The following is an 18141-nucleotide window of genomic DNA, read 5'->3' as shown; positions in this document are numbered from 1 at the left end:
AGCTTTAAGATCGCCCCCGAAGTGAAGGTACGGAAAGCTCACTCACTCACTAGAGGCCGGTGACCTCCTCCAGCGACACTGAGGTGCCAGTTCAAGTTCACAGCGTTGTGCCCTTGTGCCGTGTGTGGTGTTCTCTAGCTTGGCGTGGGAGCAGAGGCAGAGCGTTGCCTTGCTTCAGGTTTCAGCGCATGTATTCCATTGGGGAAATAAAAACCAAATTTACAATCCCAAGATAACATTCGTAATTTTCAGTTAAAAGTCTTAAAATTATAGCGTTACCTTTATTCATTTATATTTATTATCCCTTTTGTTATAATAAAGATTTGAGAGTGTTTACCAATGACATAAAGTACCAGATATCCTATATCACGAAGACATCAAGACAAAGGAACCTAAAATAAAAGATCTTTATTATATGAGGGATTTATCATTTGTAGGTAATTATTAAAGGTACTTGAAAAATTTGGCCTTGAATTTTTCAGACTCAAAGAAACATTATTTATACATTCCCCATAGTCTATCAAACAACTGTCGCTTATAAGGAATATGGCAGACTTTGCAGAAACCTAAGAGAATATGCTATGCTATATAATCTCATAATGGAGAACACTATAATAGAAATATATTTTTAATAGGATTTTTACAGGATATATAGTAGGGACTTTGATATAACCATTTCTTGCAATGTCCTTCAAGGCAAGCCAGCATTCAGTAAAACATGGTTTGTAAGAAGTCAAAGCAGTCTGGGTCTAATAAACAGCTCCTTGATCCAGGATAAAATATTCAGAATATGTACAGATGATGGGCCGTCCTTCAGGAGTATGACTTTTAATGTAAGTTGTGAGATAGTAGACATTTTGAGCTACAGTCATGGTCAGAGAACAATAATAATCTCTACCACCAACACCTTGTTGTGTTGTTTTGTTTGTTTTTTATTCATATTTTGCTTTTTTGTTTCTTTTCTGAAAGAAGAGAAAGCATATGATGGTTATGTGATAATAATTGAAAGTCCTTATTGAACACTTAATTCTGTGACCAACACTGGACTGAGTGGTCAATATGTATTTTTGAACTTTTGTAGAATTTAGTAAGGTATAAGTACGATTGTTATTTCCATTTTGTATAGATGAGGAAATTGAAATTTCTTAGAAGAAACCCAAGGAAGTTAAGTAATATTCCAAAGGATGCCCAACAAGTAAGTTAAAGAGATCCAGTTCTCAAATCCAGATCTCTCTTACTCCAAAGCTCTTCTGTGACACTAATATTGTCAGATAAATTAGTGGAATTTAATAGGTATTGACGCCTAAAATGTTTTTAACTTAGGACAAACACATGATATTCTATAAGATAGTTATATGGCAGCACTATGCTTTTTTTTTTAAACAGTTATTTATTTTTGAGACAGAGAGAGACAGAGCATGAGCGGGGGAGGGGCAGAGAGAGAGGGAGACACAGAATCAGAAGCAGGCTCCAGGCTCTGAGCCGTCAGCACAGAGCCTGATGCGGGGCTCGAACTCACGGACCGCGAGATCGTGACCTGAGCTGAAGTCGGACGCTCAACCGACTGAGCCACCCAGGTGCCCCAGCACTATGCTTTTTAAATTTTCTCAAAATAAATAGGGACTATCAGACCCTGGGTCTACTAATTTGTTTTGTTTGGGGTTTTTGTGAATATAATTAAGAGGGAATAGGATGGAATGATGTTTTCCATTTCCATCATTATTCGAATTGAATTATTTCACACGATAGTCTTTAGTTCAACTGTGTATTGAACTTTTTTACAATATGTGCTTTTATAGGAAGGCCAAATTCTAATCCATTCTGTAAAATATAGAAGTTTTTTGCTATTTACACATTATGATAACTGATAACTAAGCTGTTATCAATCAAAAAGTTGGTTTTTGCATTTATTAGGAAGAATGAAGATTTTTTTTTTAATTATACAATCAGTTAATTCTTGCCTAACAATAATATTGGATCATCAACCACCTGATACCCAGTAGCTTCAAGCAATAGTATTTGTTCTCTCTCACTTGTCTCGGCTTGGCTGATGTTGACTGGGCGCAGAAGGATGTGGCTCCAAACTGCCACTGAGGTTCCATCGGCTGCACAGTCTTCCATGTCCTTGACCTTAGCAGGACGTTTTCCTGGGGCTCTTCTTGTGGCAGTCACAGAAATAGAAGAAGGCAAGCCTAGCCCTGCAAGCACAGTTGGAGCCTCTGCTCGAGTCCCTTCTGTTACCTTCCCCCTGGCCAAGTCCATGGCTGGCCAAGTCCATGGCTGAGCCCAGCATCAGGAGTCACATGAGCACGATTTGCCTCACTGGGAAAGGGGCTTTGGGTGGGGAGGGAGAGAGAATTATGAGCGATAAAGCAATCCACAGGACTCGGTTACTTATGTGGTGATAATACAGCAGTGGTGTAAATTGTTTCTACTGTAGTTTTGTGCTTTTGTATAATATTTTTATATAGGCACCAATAGCCATAAGCCCATGTGTAGGTGACATACAGAATTGAGCACCTCCCTTCCTTTTATGATTATTCAACAACCTATCCTTGAAAGGAAAAAAATAAAACATTATTTCAATTAAATGACACCTGTTGGTAATGTTTTCTCTTGTGTCAACTGAGTTGATACGTAGTGTATCAGCGAGGCCTTTCCTGAGGACGCCCGTGGAATGTGCATTGGGATAGTGGGAGTTCAGAGAATTTGGAATAGCATCTATTGAACGTGTACGATGTACGAGGGACTGTGCTGAATATTTGAGTTTTCCTAATTTTTAAAACAAGACAACCTCCCACTACCCACCTCTTACTCATTTATAAATGAAACACATTAGGCTTGAAAAGTAAATGGTGGGAACGCCCCAGGCTTGCACACAGGCGGCGCGACTCCAGACACCGCGCTCTTTCCCGTCGAGTTCCGTCGAGTTCCCTTCGTGCCGCTTGACTGGAGCGGGTCGTGTGTGACCCAACACTGCTGGTATTTGGAGGGAAAAGAGTGGGGTTGCCCGGAAACTGACACTTCATACATAATAATTTCTGTCCTTCAGTTTAATCGTAAATACCAAGCTGTCTGATACCATATATTAGAATGTTTATCATACAGTCCTCGTTTAGCTTTTTTTAAACCGATGCACAATTTGAAATTTTCTTCATGTAGACACAGGGAGGCAAAGCTACTCATACAGCTTCCTCCTTTTGTACTTGTTACTTAGCTATAATAGAAATGACTGTCAGAATATTTGTTCTCTCTCTGTTCAATGTGTATTTTGATTTCTTTTGTTTTTCTCTTTTCAGTGAACTGAAAGTCCCGACTGTGGTTGTACTGAACACTTCAAACCAACAATACTTCTTACTGGACAGACTGATCGGCAGTGCCGAGGACATGGCACATTTCATTCGTGACATCTTAGATGGCACAGTCCCGGTGAGTTGTTCGCTTCTGTTTCACAGGGGCCGTGGGAGGAGGTGGAGGAGAAACAAGTTTTCTTCTTTCCCTCGGACTCTGAAAGGAAGGGGCGGCGCCTGGCGGAGGGGGGCGGGGGGCGGGGCGGGCTCCCGCCTCCCTTCTCTCATGTCTCAGAGCCGCATTCTCTGAGACACGGAAGCTGCTTATGGGTGGGGACATCCTAGGGGTATCTGGAAGACATCGTTGGTTGTCACAGTGACGGTAGGTGGTGTTGGTGTTTGGAGTCGGGGCTGCGGATGCTGAGAGGTCTGCTGTGTGCAGTGGCATCCCAGTAGCGAGCTGCCCCGGCCCTTAACCTCTCTGGGTTCAAGAGCATAACTGGATTAAGTTATTCAGACTGCTTTCCTAAGAAAAACCTGTGACTAAGACCTCAGTTTTTTGAGAGATGGGGAAATGTACCGAGAATCAGCCTCAGTAGAGAGTTCCAAATCCAACCACATAAAATATTTTCTAGAAATAATGAATGGGTTGTCTTCACTTTGCATTTTTCCCTGTAAGGAGTACTGCAGTGTTACTCAAAGTGTGGGTTGTCACCCCTATTATGGGCTCATGAAATGACTTCAGATAGGAGCAGCAGTCATCATAATTCAGTAGGCTAGAATAAAATAGAAAAAGTAGGAGACTTCTAGACTTCTAGGAAGTCTAATTACTGGTTTGTGAGAGCTTTGTTTCGGGTTTTTACAAACTTTATTTGAAAGTTGGCTCACAGAAGAACAAGCAGTTCTTCTGAAAACAATCACAGAGTAGGAGTTTTATATTTGTGAGAACAATACTTGTTGAAACGAAACTCACCTATATGAGTGAGAATTCTTCCATATGTCCGTTAGTGAAACCCAGTTCAAACTGACCACAAAATGAGCTTTGTACAGAAATTCAAGGAATGAGCCAGACTTCAGAGATAGCTGAAGGCAGGGATTTGATTTTCATCAGGAATTTTCTTCTCTCCCTTTGAGCACTTTTTTGCCTTTTGGGCGTCATTCTTGGGGAGATTCCCTCCACAATAGTTGAGGTGCAGTGACTTTAACAAGCTCAGCTAAATCCAGAAAGAAGTTGGGCAGGGCTCAGGTGGGTCAGCATCAGCCACGACGCTTGGAGTGTCAGTAGGGAGACTGAGTCTTCAGAGGAGGGTCAGAGTGTGCTCACGCAAGAAAGGAGGTTGGGGGGGAGGGGGACGGAAAACACAGTAAATATTTGCTGCGTGGCTCTTTCAGGTGCTTTTTGTAATCCTCTGGGGTCAACCCTGACCTGCAGTTGTAAGATCATAACAGGAAAATGAAGTTATAGTACTTAAATAATGTAATTGTTCTCTTCCTGTTAAATTTAAGGCCCAAGGAGGTGATAGCATTTTGCAGAGATTGAAAAGAATAATATTTGATGCCAAATCGACTATTGTGGTGAGTCGTGACAGCTTGCTTGGTGTCACTGATAATTGAAAACGTATGGGTTAATGTCTAAGGAAGGTAAAATCTGAAATTTCAAAGGGTTAGGTAAAAACATCTTTTTTTTTCTTCTTTTGAGAAGGAGAGTGCAGGCGTGTGCATGCAGGTCGGGGAGGGACAGAGGGAGGAGGGCAGAGAGGATCTTAAGTAGGCTCCTCACCCGGCACGGAGCCCGACACGGGGCTTGATGTCACAACCTCGAGATCATGACCTGAGCCTAAATCAAGAGTCGGACGCTTAACCAACTGAGCCGCTCAGGTGCCCCTAAAAATAACATCTTTAAAGATGAGAACTGGTGCATATTCATATTAAGAAAATGTATTCTTCGGGTGGAAGTTAAGTTTGTCTACTTATTTCTGTACGATCGGTGAGTTGACTAGAGTTCAGAATCCATTACCTCAGTGACGTGACTTACAAGCGTTTTCCGGAGCCTCTTTCCGCCCTTTTCAGTCGCGGGTTCTGAAGCTGCTTCAGCTCTCGGTCAGCATTCCTAGATTTGTTGGAGCCTTAAACTCCATTCTCGTTGTCTGTCTTGAGCTGCTCAGTCCAGAGGTGTTTTCGCTCATTACGGCCGAAAGCAGTTCTCAGAGTGGAAGTCCTCAGAGTAGGCCCTCAGCACGTGATGCGTAGCTGCTCCTCTGACTTGCACGCGGTGTCTTCCCTTCCTTTTACCCTGGCTCCGTGCATTGTTTCTACCACTGCACGGTGAGTATTCCTAAAACAGTCACTTGTGATCGCTCTCCTTCCCTTTTCCAGCGACACGTGGGACAATACTCTGTCCGCCTCGGGTGTTCTCATTAGTTCTCGAATACTGCAGAAGCCGCCTGGGTGTTCTCAGTGCCTCATTCTTCCTCAGGCTTAAATTTCCACCTCAGAACGCTTTTATTCTGGGAAGCCTTCTTCCGTTGTCTCAATCCCAGGTGACCTTGCCCTCCTCTGAATTCACCTGTATCGTTCTCAGAGTTACCGTCTGAGAAGTGTGTAGTCACAACCCATAGGATACAGTATAGTTGAAAGACCTGTTCAGCCAAATTGCTTTTACTTTTTCCTGAGACCTGAGGAGATGGTGTATACGCTGAGAGGAGTTGTTATTAAGCTCGTGTGGCTTTGCTACTAACCAGAAAGTAAAAAGGATTTAAAGCCTCCTGTGAAGAGGAATGGGTATGCACCTGCTTTACGATAAACAAGCAGCCTTCTCGGTGAGCAGGTTCGTCTGGTCCAAGATACGACTCCAAAGCTGCTGGGCACGTAGTTACCGTCTCAGAGAGACCTTTGTGGTTGATGTGAGGAAAATGAATGTCCTTAGAAAAGTCATAGAGTATTTGGTGCCTCTTTCTGCTGCTGGTAGCTGGATACACACACACACACACACACACACACACACACACACACACACACGCATGCAGTGTAAAATTTCTGTCTCTTAACAGTGTCTGTAACAGGGTAGTTACTGCAGAAATACTGACCTTGATTGATTGGAACTAAAAGAAGTTGGGGGGTAGCAAGAGGACGAACTTTGTAGTGTTTTTTTAACAAACACTGAGCTGTGATGATCTTCCCACAGTCTATATTCAAGAGCTCGCCCCTCATGGGCTGCTTTCTCTTTGGCCTTCCACTGGGTGTCATCAGCATCATGTGCTACGGCATCTACACGGCGGACACTGATGGAGGGTACATAGAAGAACGATACGAGGTGTCCAGAAGTGAAATCGAGAGCCAGGAACCAGTAGAAGACAGCAAAGAACAGGAGCCAAGCGGTGGAGCCACCCTCGGGCCTACGGTGCAAGAACCCAAAGACGTATTAGAGAAGAAGAAAGATTGAATCTTGGCTAGTGTGGAATATTTGATAGGATTTCAAATTATCAAAGAGTCTATTTATTGAACTTAGACATTTAATCATGATCTTTACAAAAGAGAATATGTTATTTGTATTTTGCTAATATCAAACTGCATGGAGTAAAGTAGTCCTTCATAAATGGGGAGACATTTGGAGCAAACACAGGAAATGTTTATCTAAAACAAAAAAATGAGGAAGCACTCCATCAGAGTTTACCATATAGATGTCGTTTTAGCAGAGTAGTTCTTTTGCATGTTTCTCTATCTGAGCATTCTGTGACAAATTAAGATTCTTGGGCAGAATATTTAAATTGGTCAGTCAGGTAGAAGACACATGTTCGATAAAGAAAAACAATACTTTCACCTCCTACCATTCATTCTCCTCATGTATTTTAGATGAGATTTACACGGGCAAAATTAAGTCTTTAAAATTTAGCACTTTAAGGAGAACTAACACCTTTTTCCATGGATCAAATTCAGATTACAACTTAAAAATAATTTGGTTTTATATAGCATAGCAATTTTATTTTGTTAGTTATTTTTAACGGAGAAGAAATGTTACTTTTTAACTTTCTACTCAGTTACATTATAAAATTTTCATATGCGTGTGTATAGTGGGAAAAACCAGTCTTATGCTTAATCTTTGCAAATTAAACAGGATTTACTTGGAGCAGTGATTTCAAGCCACGTGCTGGGACATGCTTAGCAGGTGTCTCAGTGATCACTGCAGAAAGGGGAGAGTCTTACTCCTACCCTTCTTTAGCCAGAATGACCTACTTTTTTTTCTCTTTCTTGTTTTGTATATTGGAATTTCTTCTGAAAATTTCCTTTGATAAAAAGCTCCTGCTGCTTTTTAAAAAGTAATATAGATCTTATTTTTTATGTTTATGGTATGGTAACTTTATGGTAACTTAAAATATGTGTGTATCGTTGTGTGTATATAGAGATATATATATATGTATATATATATATCTCTATATACACATACAACATGCACATATATTTACACATATATATATAAAATTTATTGACATATGTAATATTATGGGCATGTCTATGTTCATAATGAGTAATGAGTGACATAATCAGCCTGTCAGCAAAATCTGTATCCAGTGATCAACAGCCAAGTGTTACCCTCTCCATCCTCTCAATTCTGACACCCCTTTCACCTTCTGTCTATAATGAAGTAACAGAGGAATTCTGTCCCAACTCGTGTATACAGATTGGAATTGTTGCAAGTAACACTGTGGTATATTTATTGTAGATTATTTTTGAGCCCTTCATTTTAGCTAACTTTAGATTTTTATGAGATGACCATTGGGTGACCATTCATTGAGCAGTTGAGTTAAACACTGAAAAATGTGTAATCATTTTAAAAATACGCAACTCATGGTCCTGACATTGAAGTTGTTTAGGGCTTTGGTCTCCAAGGCAGCTGTTGACGATTTCTGATACTAAGCTGCTCACGACTGAAACAAAACTCGAGTATCTAAGTCCTAAGAAGTTGCTAGCAATTGTTTTATTGTATCCATATGCTCTTTTACATACAGTGATTAAATGCTTATTTTTACTGTTTGGCACTCTATTATTTTTAATAGTGAAGCACATAGGAAATTTCAGGAAATACTGGAAAGAAATGTTCTCACGTGGAAACTGGAGATGAATGCTTTTAATTAAACAAATAGGTTCCTCTCCAAAGAGTAGTGAGGGATTCTTTTGGAGGGACAATCTTAATGTTCCCAGTGGTCAAGCTTGCTTTGCAGCAGTGAAAAAAAGCTTAGGTGGGTACAGTGCCTCACTCGAGTCTAGTCTAGTAAGGAAGGTAAAGCTTAGCCTCCGCCAGTGACAGTAGGAAATGATAGGAAATGACTCCGTTTTCTTATCAGTCATCTGCACATTTCTTAGCCTTTGTCAGGCATCACTTATAAATGAAAGACCTCAGTAGGGGGAAAAATAGATGAAATGCTCAATATATATCAACATACAAAAAGTTTGGCAGTCTTTGTATTGGGATTTTTTTTTTTTTTTTATCTGTATAAATTAATGCCTTAGTTCTGTTTCCTTTTTCACAGCTCTCTCCCATTGGCTCGCATTCTATTTGTGTTTTTTCAAAGTGTGACTGTTAGGAAAACAAAATGGTTAGATAGTTTACAAGTAAATAATTTTCTTTTCTGTTTGTATTAAGATTTTGCTTTCTATTTGTCGACTTTAGGATATTATCAAAGTTCTTACAAAAAAAGTTAAAAATTTTCTTCACTAGTATGCTTTTAATATGGCCTCATTTAACGTGGTATCAGCACTTGGAATGCTGCTTTCATTTCAGGAGAAATTACTGCAAAATACAGTTAATATCTTAATGAACTTAGTGTTAGGACATACATGTCCTAATTCATTGGTGAATCTTCCCATGATTGCATATTAAGTTGGAGTTTCACGTTTTCTTTCAGTTGCAATAAAATTCTGTTTTTTAATCCTAAAATTCAAAATTCTGGATGCTTGTTGTTGTGGGATCTGTTGCTCAATTTTTTTAGCAGAGAAAGTACATGTTTTTATCAAGCCGTGCACCCCCTTATAGCTTGCAACCCTTTTTGTTTTGTTTCATCATACACAGTAATATTTCTCTAGCTACTATTATCTGAAACTTGTTTGAGGTGTATTAGGCCTGAATTTTTATTTTCTTCCTCGAACCTAGTGGTCTCCTGGTATCTGACTTACAAACAGCATTAAGAGCCAAATATCTGGAGGCTGAAGGAAGGACCTATGTGAGTAAACAGCTGTATTATTATTATTATTATTATTATTATTATTATTATTATTATTTCAGTGGATTTTTGTTGTTGATGTTTCTTGTGTTTTGCTTCAGGGGCTTGTTTGGTTTTGGTTTTCTAAAAAGTAATTTACATATTTCGATCATTGCTTCATATGCTGTGGAGATAGAACAGGAAAAAAAACTAAGCTCTTTTTATTATGCACACGTTGTTCAAATAAACCAGTGTGGGATGTTAAGACTATCAATTAATGGTGGGATTATGTTTGCCATTTTATTTTTATAAATATATATTTTTTCTGAATGTGTCTGAGTCCAAGAGTGGGCAAAAAATAATTTTCTACTTTGGACTAAATCTATAAAGGTTTTTGAAAGTCTGTATTACTAACTTGTTGAATTCATGATATCTTGCCTTATGGCACCAATTGTTAACCTGTTTTTTTCTAAAATAAATTAATTGAAAACACGTTTATTATTTTTACTATTTTTATTTCGTTTTCAACACAAACAGTTCCTTGTGCAAGCGAAGAGGATAGCGAAGACCGATCTTCCACAAAGTGTTTTTTCTTTTATTAAGTTGTAAGTTTTTCATCGTTACAGAAACATATAATGAGTAAACACACCTGAGATCAGATTGTTATCCCTTTATAGATGAAGAACCCAAGATTGGTTGGATATATTTTGTATTTAAAACTTGATTATTTTTAAATATTAATTTCAGAGTTTAGAGTTGAAGTGATTGGAACCGAGTCCACGATTGACAGCTACATTGTGATCTCAGACGTAACACAGGCTCCCCTCCTTTTCGTTGTCAGTAAAATTGGAATCTAAAGCCTCAAAATGTTCTTTTTAAAAATAGCATGGCGGGAGAGGGTGCCTGGGTGGCTCAGTCAGTTAAGAGTCCGACTCTTTGGTTTCTGTGTAGGTCATGATCTCACAGTTGGGTGAGTTCAAGCCCTGTGCCTTCAGCGCAGAGCCTGCCTGGGATTCTCTCTGCCCCTCCCCTACTCCCTCTGCCTCTGTCTCAAAATAAACAAATAAACTTCAAAAAAAATAGCATCAAATGGGGAGAGTATATTATTAAAAATATATATACAAATACTGGTTTTTTTTAGTAATTTATTTTTCATATTTTAAACTGTGGGCACACTTTTTAATAAGAATTGCTCTGGCACGGGAATAACAGCCAAAAAAACGGCCCCACCCAACTTGGGAATCACACAAACGAGCTGGTTAGAATCAACCTCTCCAGCCGCTCTGTCACCCTCTGTGCATAGTTGGTAAGACGCTTACCCTCCCTGCTCCCGTGCTAATTCCAGGAAGATTTCGCCCATCTCACTGGATTAGGAGATCCGGTGAGTTACACATGAGGCATGTTAAGAACATGCCTGGCACGTGAAAACAGCTCAGAAATTATACCATTTTTGTATCCAACTTATTTCTCTTCTCGCTTCTTTTAGAATTTAGTATTGCTTACCACAGAGAAAAGCCAAGACTTTGGGAATGTGAAATACCAATATGCTTAAATTTGTTCAGCTACTTTTGCAATTCAAGCAAATTTCAGTGCGTAGACATGTAAAGAAGTTTTCTTTAACATTGAAATTAACTAATTTAGGTTGACAAACATCTCTGAAAATCCTTTGGGTTTTGTGCTTTCAGTGAAAATGAGTAAGCGTAAGAGGAGGGATACAAGTATTCAGTAGGATTATCAGCCCGTGTAAATAGTTTAGACAGATGTAAATGTTATTTGGACCCAGATTTAGAGCACTAATGGATACTGAATACAGATGATTTGATTCTCCTGAAAGCCTTCCTGAGTACTCCACGCCTAACTTTCCTCTGAGCCCATCCCCTATAAACCAAAAAGGGATGGGGCGCCTGGGTGGCTCAGTCAGTTAAGCGTCTGACTTCAGCTCAGGTCATGATCTCGCAGTTTGTGAGTTCAAGCCCCGTGTTGGGCTCTGTGCTGACAGCTTTGAGCCTGGAGCCTGCTTCGGATTCTGTGTCTCCCTCTCTCTCTGCCCCTCCCATGCTCATGCTCTGTCTCTCTCTCTGTCTCAAAAATAAATAAAAACATTAAAAAAAAATTAAACTGAAAAGGCATTTTCAACAACTGGTAAAGTGGCAGTTGTTTTCTTGCAATTTATTCTTTTAACAAATGTTTATTAAATGTCTTCTGTGTACCGCAGATACAGTAGTAAAGAACTGCTGTGACCTCAGTCATCACTTACAGTGCTCAATTCCAAGGTTTTACTTTCCTGTTTGTCTTGGTTTTCCTTCTCCTATAATCTGTTGTTCAACCTGAAATCCTTGTTAGGTCTGTGGGATCTCTGGGACTCGGGGTAAGAGACCAGGCAGAGTAGAACACAGTGGCCTTCTTCCTACAGATGAAGGCGTTGGATTGGCTCAGCATGTCCGGAACTGCACCCGTACTGTAGGTGCAGGTAACATGTGTGGAATGCAGTACAAAGAGGTCTCAACAGAAGAACTCTCCAGAGACAGAACAGGCTGTCGGGAGGTTCAGAGCACCCACACTGAAAATATTTACACACGACTTCCCTTCCGAGACGGACATTCTGCGAGGCCATAGATGTAAGCACTAAAACCACCCTCTATGTCCATTTGACAATAGTCCCTTTCCAATTTAAAAAACATTTTTTTAATAAAAATTGGCCGATTGTAATATATTAAATTTAATACATTTTAGTTGGGTGGATGAAGTAGTCCAGTGAAACTGAAGCATACATAGTAACTGAGGATATTCTACTTATTCGGTTTTTTCACATGACTCCATCACTATTCTCGCTATGTTCACTTGTGGATTTATGTAACTGGTTTTCTTCCATCAGAGGTGGGTGATCTACCCAGTCTCTCAACATGTTTGATGCTAATCCCTGGAAATCCTATTCCAAACCATAACCCAGTCAAGACTGACTTAATCTGAAAGATTTTTTTGTTAGGTAGAAGGTGACTCTTTTTTACAAGGGATTATTTTGGAAGGAGTAAAAGATTCACCTTCTATTTGGACATAGGTTAATTCACATTTCTTGTGAAAGACTAGGTATCTTAGCTTCCAAGATTAATATATAAACCTCTCATGTCCAAATTACCACACTTGGTACAATCTATTGTGAGCTGTTAACAATATAATCTCAAATTCTGAATTGCTCATGTGTGAATCATAACAATGATTTTCACAGGGGCCAACCAACCTCTAGGAAGGTATTAGAAGAATTTATTTTTCCAAATAGAACCACAGTTATTTATAAAATTATTAGATATGCCTCAGATATATTGTGGAGAAAAGTCATTGATACTTTAATCTTTTTTTATATATTTATGATATGATGTATAGTTCAAAAGGGTCTTTGGAGATCAACTAAGATTGAGATCTCTGTAGAATTATTTGATAATTGTTTAACAAATAACTTTTATTACTCATTCTGTTAGCGGAGTCCAAATGGGATAGGAGGAGGGAGGCTGACTCGTTCACCATCCCTTCTGAGCAGTGTGATCATATGGGACTTGGGAGAAGAATCTCAGGGTAATAGGGCATGCTGCTACTCCCTGTGATCTTCAGGAAGGTTCTTACAAGAAAGAGACCGTGGAAAACTGGACAGGAGCGTGTATGTTTGCTAAGAAAGCCTGCCTGGAGCCATACTAAACGCTGTACACAAAAATTATTTCAAGATGGATCAGGAACCTAAATATAGAAAAATAAAACTAACGTTTCTTATAGAAAAAAATATTCATGACCTTTGGTAGAGAACAAATGCGTAAGGACACAACAAAGATAACCATAAAAAAAATCAATTGGATTTTGTTCAATTAAGAATTCCTGTTTATGAAAAGATGTCATTAAGAGAGGGAAAAGAGATAGAGATTCACAATACTTACATCTACCAAAGGACTTGTGTCCAGAATATATAAGGAACACTTTCAAATCAGTAAGGAAAAGACAACCCAGTCTGAACAATGAGGACGTGACCTGGATAGGAACCTTACAAAAAGAGAAAACCCAAATGGACAATAAACCTATTAACAGGTGCTCAACATCATTCCTCAGTCAGTTTCTTGATTTTAAAAATCTCGGCATGGACCTCTCACAAATGGGGACCTCCAGCTTGAACTCCAGACTTTGTATCTGACTCAACATCTCTACTTGGGTGTTTAGTAAGCGACTCAAACAACATATCCAAGGCACTGGCTGTTCACCGAATACCAGCTTATGCTCAGTCTTTCTGATCTCAGTAAATGGTAACATCATCATTTTAACTACTTGGGCCAAATGCCCTGGATTGATCTGAGACTTCTGTCCTTCAATACCTCTTATCTAACCTGTGAGAAATTTTTGTTAGTTATGTCTTTAAGATATACTTGGAAGCCAAACTTCACAGCACTTTACAGGTTAGCAGTTTGGTTTAGGCCACCACACCCTGTTCCAGACTTCACTGCCCTGCACCATTGCCTGGCTGCAATGTACTACCTGAAGAATAGCTAAGGGGGTCCCTTTTATGATGTAAGGCAGATCATGACATTTTTCTGCTCAAAACATTCCAGGGCCTTGCTACCTTAGTCTAACAGACAAGGTCCTCCCTCACCATGCACTGTGTTATTGATTCAGATGTGTCACTCCAAATTCATATGTTGAAGTCCTGACTCCTATCACCTCACAATGTGACTTCCTTTGGAAATGCGGTCGTTAGATGTAATTAGTTAAAATGAGGTCATACTAGAGGACAGTGGATCCCAATCCCAAATGACTGGTGTCCTAATAAAAAGGGGAAACTTGGAGACAGACACACATACAGGGAGAATACCGTGTGGGGATGAAGGCAGAGTTGCTGCCGAAGATTGCCAGCAAGCCACAGGAAGCCAGGAGAAAGGTCTGCAGCAGATTCTCGGTCCAAGCCTCTGAAGGAACCAACCCTGGAAGACACAAGACACCTTGACCTTAGACGTCTGACCCCAGAAATGTGAGACAATAACTTTCCGTTGTTTGAACCACATAGTTGGTTGTGCTCTGTTACAGCAACCTACCAAACTGATACAACTTGTAGTTGCTTCTTACAACATCCCTGCCCCTGACTCATTACCACATTTATAACTCCTACCACTTCCCCAGTCCTCCTGCTCATTCCATTACATCCTCCTGCCCTCTTGCTCTTCCTGGAGCACACTAAGTTCGAGGCTTTGCACCAGCCATTTCCTCTGACTAGAATGGCGGTCTCCTGGATATCCACGTGAGTCCCTCCCTCCATACTGGAGGCCATCTTATCATTAACGCCTTAAACCATTCTACATGAATTAGACCTCCTGGACTCCAGCTCTCCCTAACCCCTTCGCTGCTTTATTTTTTACAAGTGCATCTTTGTAACCTTACGTAGTGTTTGTTTACTGCCTGCTTCCCACCTTAAATACACACTAATATAAGCCCTGAATGGTCAGAGACATTATTTTTTTTTTGTCCAACACTACATTCTCAGTTCCTGAAACACACTTAGCATGAAGTATGCATTCAATAAATATTTGTCTAATAAATGAATAAATGAATGAGTAATTGAATATGTATTTATATAATGATGTATTTATTACTAGTATGTTAGTGTTGAAGGGTTCTGATTTAAAAAAAAACAGAAGAAAGACTTATTTTTTTTTTTTAATTTTTTTTTTCAACGTTTATTTATTTTTGGGACAGAGAGAGACAGAGCATGAACGGGGGAGGGGCAGAGAGAGAGGGAGACACAGAATCGGAAACAGGCTCCAGGCTCCGAGCCATCAGCCCAGAGCCCAACGCGGGGCTCGAACTCCCGGACCGCGAGATCGTGACCTGGCTGAAGTCGGACGCTTAACCGACTGCGCCACCCAGGCGCCCCAGAAAGACTTATTTTAATTGAAGATTTTAAATGCATGTTCCAAAAATATCTAAATGTTTACTGATTGAGCAATGTAAAAGATAAGTAATTAACATAAAAGGGTCATAAACTTTGGAAATATTTTATGTTTTAATACAGAAGATTTTTATAATATTTAGCTTGGGATCAAAAATCTTAAAATCTATACAGTCAGTGACAATAAGAATGGATTAGAGATGAAGAACTATGAAAACTTTTAGGGAACAAATATTCTCTACCCCTCAAATACTATTGAAAAATAATTAGCTTTTTTGCAAAAGTCAGTGTAAAACTGTTAGCCTTGTGGCAATAATTACTACACTTTAAGTTATGGATTCCGAACCAGCAGTGATTATCGGAATCACATAGGCATCCATTGCCTCAGATGATTTATGAAAATACAGAGAAGCCCTAGAAGATCCGTTGGGTTGGTTTCGGATGACCTTCTGCTTGAAGCCAAAACAAAGAGAAAACAAAACCTTCCCCAGCTGATTTTGCTGTTGACTCCCAGTTGTGACCCAATGGTTTAAATGATTGTTAGGAAAGATAAAAGTGTCAGTGCCTTGGAAGAAGTTGGGTTTTCTGTGATTTCCTTGCAAGCGTTCAGAGGTCACGTATGACCCAAGAGCATCACATGCTTCAGTTCCCTTCCGTGACGCCGCAGCCTCGGCCAACGGTGAGTAAACTTGCTGGCACAACAGTAGCAGCTTCGGGAAAGTGTTTTTTGTTTGTTTGTTTGTTTTGTTTTGTTTTGTTTTTCTTATGAACAAGAAAGTAGGTTATGTCCATCTGGGATCATTTATCTCCCTCTTTCTCTACTATCCTTCCTCTAGAGAGGAACAGTGTGGCCCAGTGGACTGAAATTAGCCTCTGCTGTTGGAGATGAGGGTGAAGACTGGGCACTCGTAAGGCCTGAACGTCAGAGTACCACGCTTTCTGGCTTCATTCATCCCCGTGAGCCATTTGTGCAGAAAATGAAATTTAAAACTCAAAAGTATTCACGATTTTGCCTCTTTCTTCTGTGCTACCTTCTGAGCTTATTATGTGAGCAGTTACTGCTGCCAAATATGCAACATGTATGGAGATACCCATTTAGCGATGTAAGGTGTAGCTCAGGGACACCAAAACCCGTCTCTGCAGAAGGCCATTTCTGTCCCACCTCTTTGTGGTCATCAGGTACAGTTCATTTCCCGGTAATCAGACTTTTGTGATCTCAGTTTCTTCCCGAAGATGTTGGACTGTATAACTTCACAATGTCCACAATAATAACAACCAGAGAGGAACTAAAATTCGCAGTCTTTGTGCAGTGATGGCTGTTACAAAGGAAGAAGGGACAGCACCATGGTTTGGACCCCAAAGATTCTGCTTTTAGTCAATTTTATAGTTCTAGTTAAACAAACACCCATAAATACTTCTTTGTGTATATACTTAGGGAAACAAACAGGTAAAGTAAAATTAGCTACATATTTACAATGGGTAGTTCTCAGTAGTACAGGACAGGAAGGTACCATGTGTCCTCCACCTAAAATCAACAAGTATTATTCTTGCAACTTGCATGTAGGTTTCAAAAATTTCAAAATAAATGTGTGTGTGGGGGGAATAGAATAAGCATTATTGTAAATTTTTGTTTCATTGTGGTAATCCTGAATAAACACCGAGGTGTTTTTAATATCAAGTATGATGTATCTCAAACAACTTAGATGCCATATGCTTTATGTAAAATAAAAACCTTGATATCAACTCAAAGAGGCACGTGAGAGGCTTGAACAAATTGGTTCCTGGAAACTCTAAAAAGTCTCTTGCTATTAAAAATAAATGAATAAATCATATTCAAAAGCCAGGAGTATAGACACAAAGTTTCATCCCTTTCAATCAACTTGGAAAATTATAATAAATATATAAGCAGACATTTGATGATAATTTTTTCCAGGAAAGCATGTAAATATGTCTGGCTACTGTCACTTATATCAGAGTATTGCTAATCTTAACAAAAGAAAAAAATCCAGTCTAATTTATAAATCACTACCTCTTTGAAGCTTTCACTGACCCTTCCAAGGGATATTAATTCCTTCTGTAATGCCCGAGGTCGCGAAACCCCCCACAAGAGACCACCAGAGTCGTAAGTCAAAGCCAAGCGGCAAGGGTCCTTTATTGCAGGCTCGAACCTGGACCTCCGCGCACTCGTTGCCAGTGACGCTAAGAGGCCCCGATCAGGGTTGGTACAGCGTTTTTATAGACAGAGACAAATAGCACAGGGGAGGTTTCAGATTATGGGGGGCCTGATTAGTTGATTTTAAAGTAAGGACATTTGTTGTTCTCTGATTGGGCGTCCTTTGTCTGTCCTTTGGCGGGAAGGCTTTGTCCCTTACTTGTGGCGGGAGAAAAAAGGGGAAGGGGGAAGGGGGAAGGGGGAAGGGGAAAGGGGGAAGGGGAGGAATGTGTTAAGCAAGCAAGATTACAGAAGCGAGAAATGCTGGTTAGTAAGTATTTTCATAATCTTAGGGTATAGCAAACTAAGTCTAGAAAAATTTAACGGTGCTCACATCGAACAATAGGCAAGACATACAAAATTTTAAATTCATTTTCTACATTCCCCCCTTTTCCTTGCGCCTGAAGAGCCAATCTTGGATCTTCAGTTTTCTATTTGTAATGTCTCTAGCGGTTGGTACTGAGTTCGTAAGACCATTAATTGTACAGCATTGAACCTGTCTTGGACAAAATTAATAATGTTGTT

The 18141-nt window shown here is 39.8% G+C and overlaps 1 protein-coding gene and 1 long non-coding RNA gene across 7 annotated transcripts in view; both read left to right on the top strand.

Annotated features, from left to right (window-relative positions):
* Positions 1–9979, top strand: part of TMX3 (thioredoxin related transmembrane protein 3) — a 46121-nt gene extending 36142 nt beyond the window's left edge. For 5 of the 6 annotated variants that reach the window (XM_003995253.5, XM_045041141.1, XM_023242092.2 and 2 more), the window contains 3 exons: positions 3300–3429; positions 4797–4865; positions 6475–9979. In XM_003995253.5, the coding sequence (XP_003995302.4) occupies positions 3300–3429; positions 4797–4865; positions 6475–6732 (457 nt within the window). In that variant the 3' untranslated portion in view covers positions 6733–9979. The remainder of the gene's footprint in view (positions 1–3299; positions 3430–4796; positions 4866–6474) is intronic. The other variant, XM_023242091.2, reaches the window with a different exon arrangement.
* Positions 9980–11553: 1574 nt separating this feature from the next.
* On the top strand, positions 11554–17153 carry LOC123381104. The gene is made up of 2 exons (XR_006587624.1): positions 11554–14489; positions 16241–17153. It is a non-coding gene; the product is annotated as an uncharacterized LOC123381104 (long non-coding RNA).
* The last annotated feature ends 988 nt before the right edge of the window (positions 17154–18141 follow it).

Source organism: Felis catus, chromosome D3, assembly GCF_018350175.1.
Source record: "Felis catus isolate Fca126 chromosome D3, F.catus_Fca126_mat1.0, whole genome shotgun sequence".
NCBI classification, from domain to species: domain Eukaryota; kingdom Metazoa; phylum Chordata; class Mammalia; order Carnivora; family Felidae; genus Felis; species Felis catus.
The sequence above is the reverse complement of the archived record's forward strand: the minus strand, read 5'-3'. Positions and strand labels throughout refer to the sequence as shown.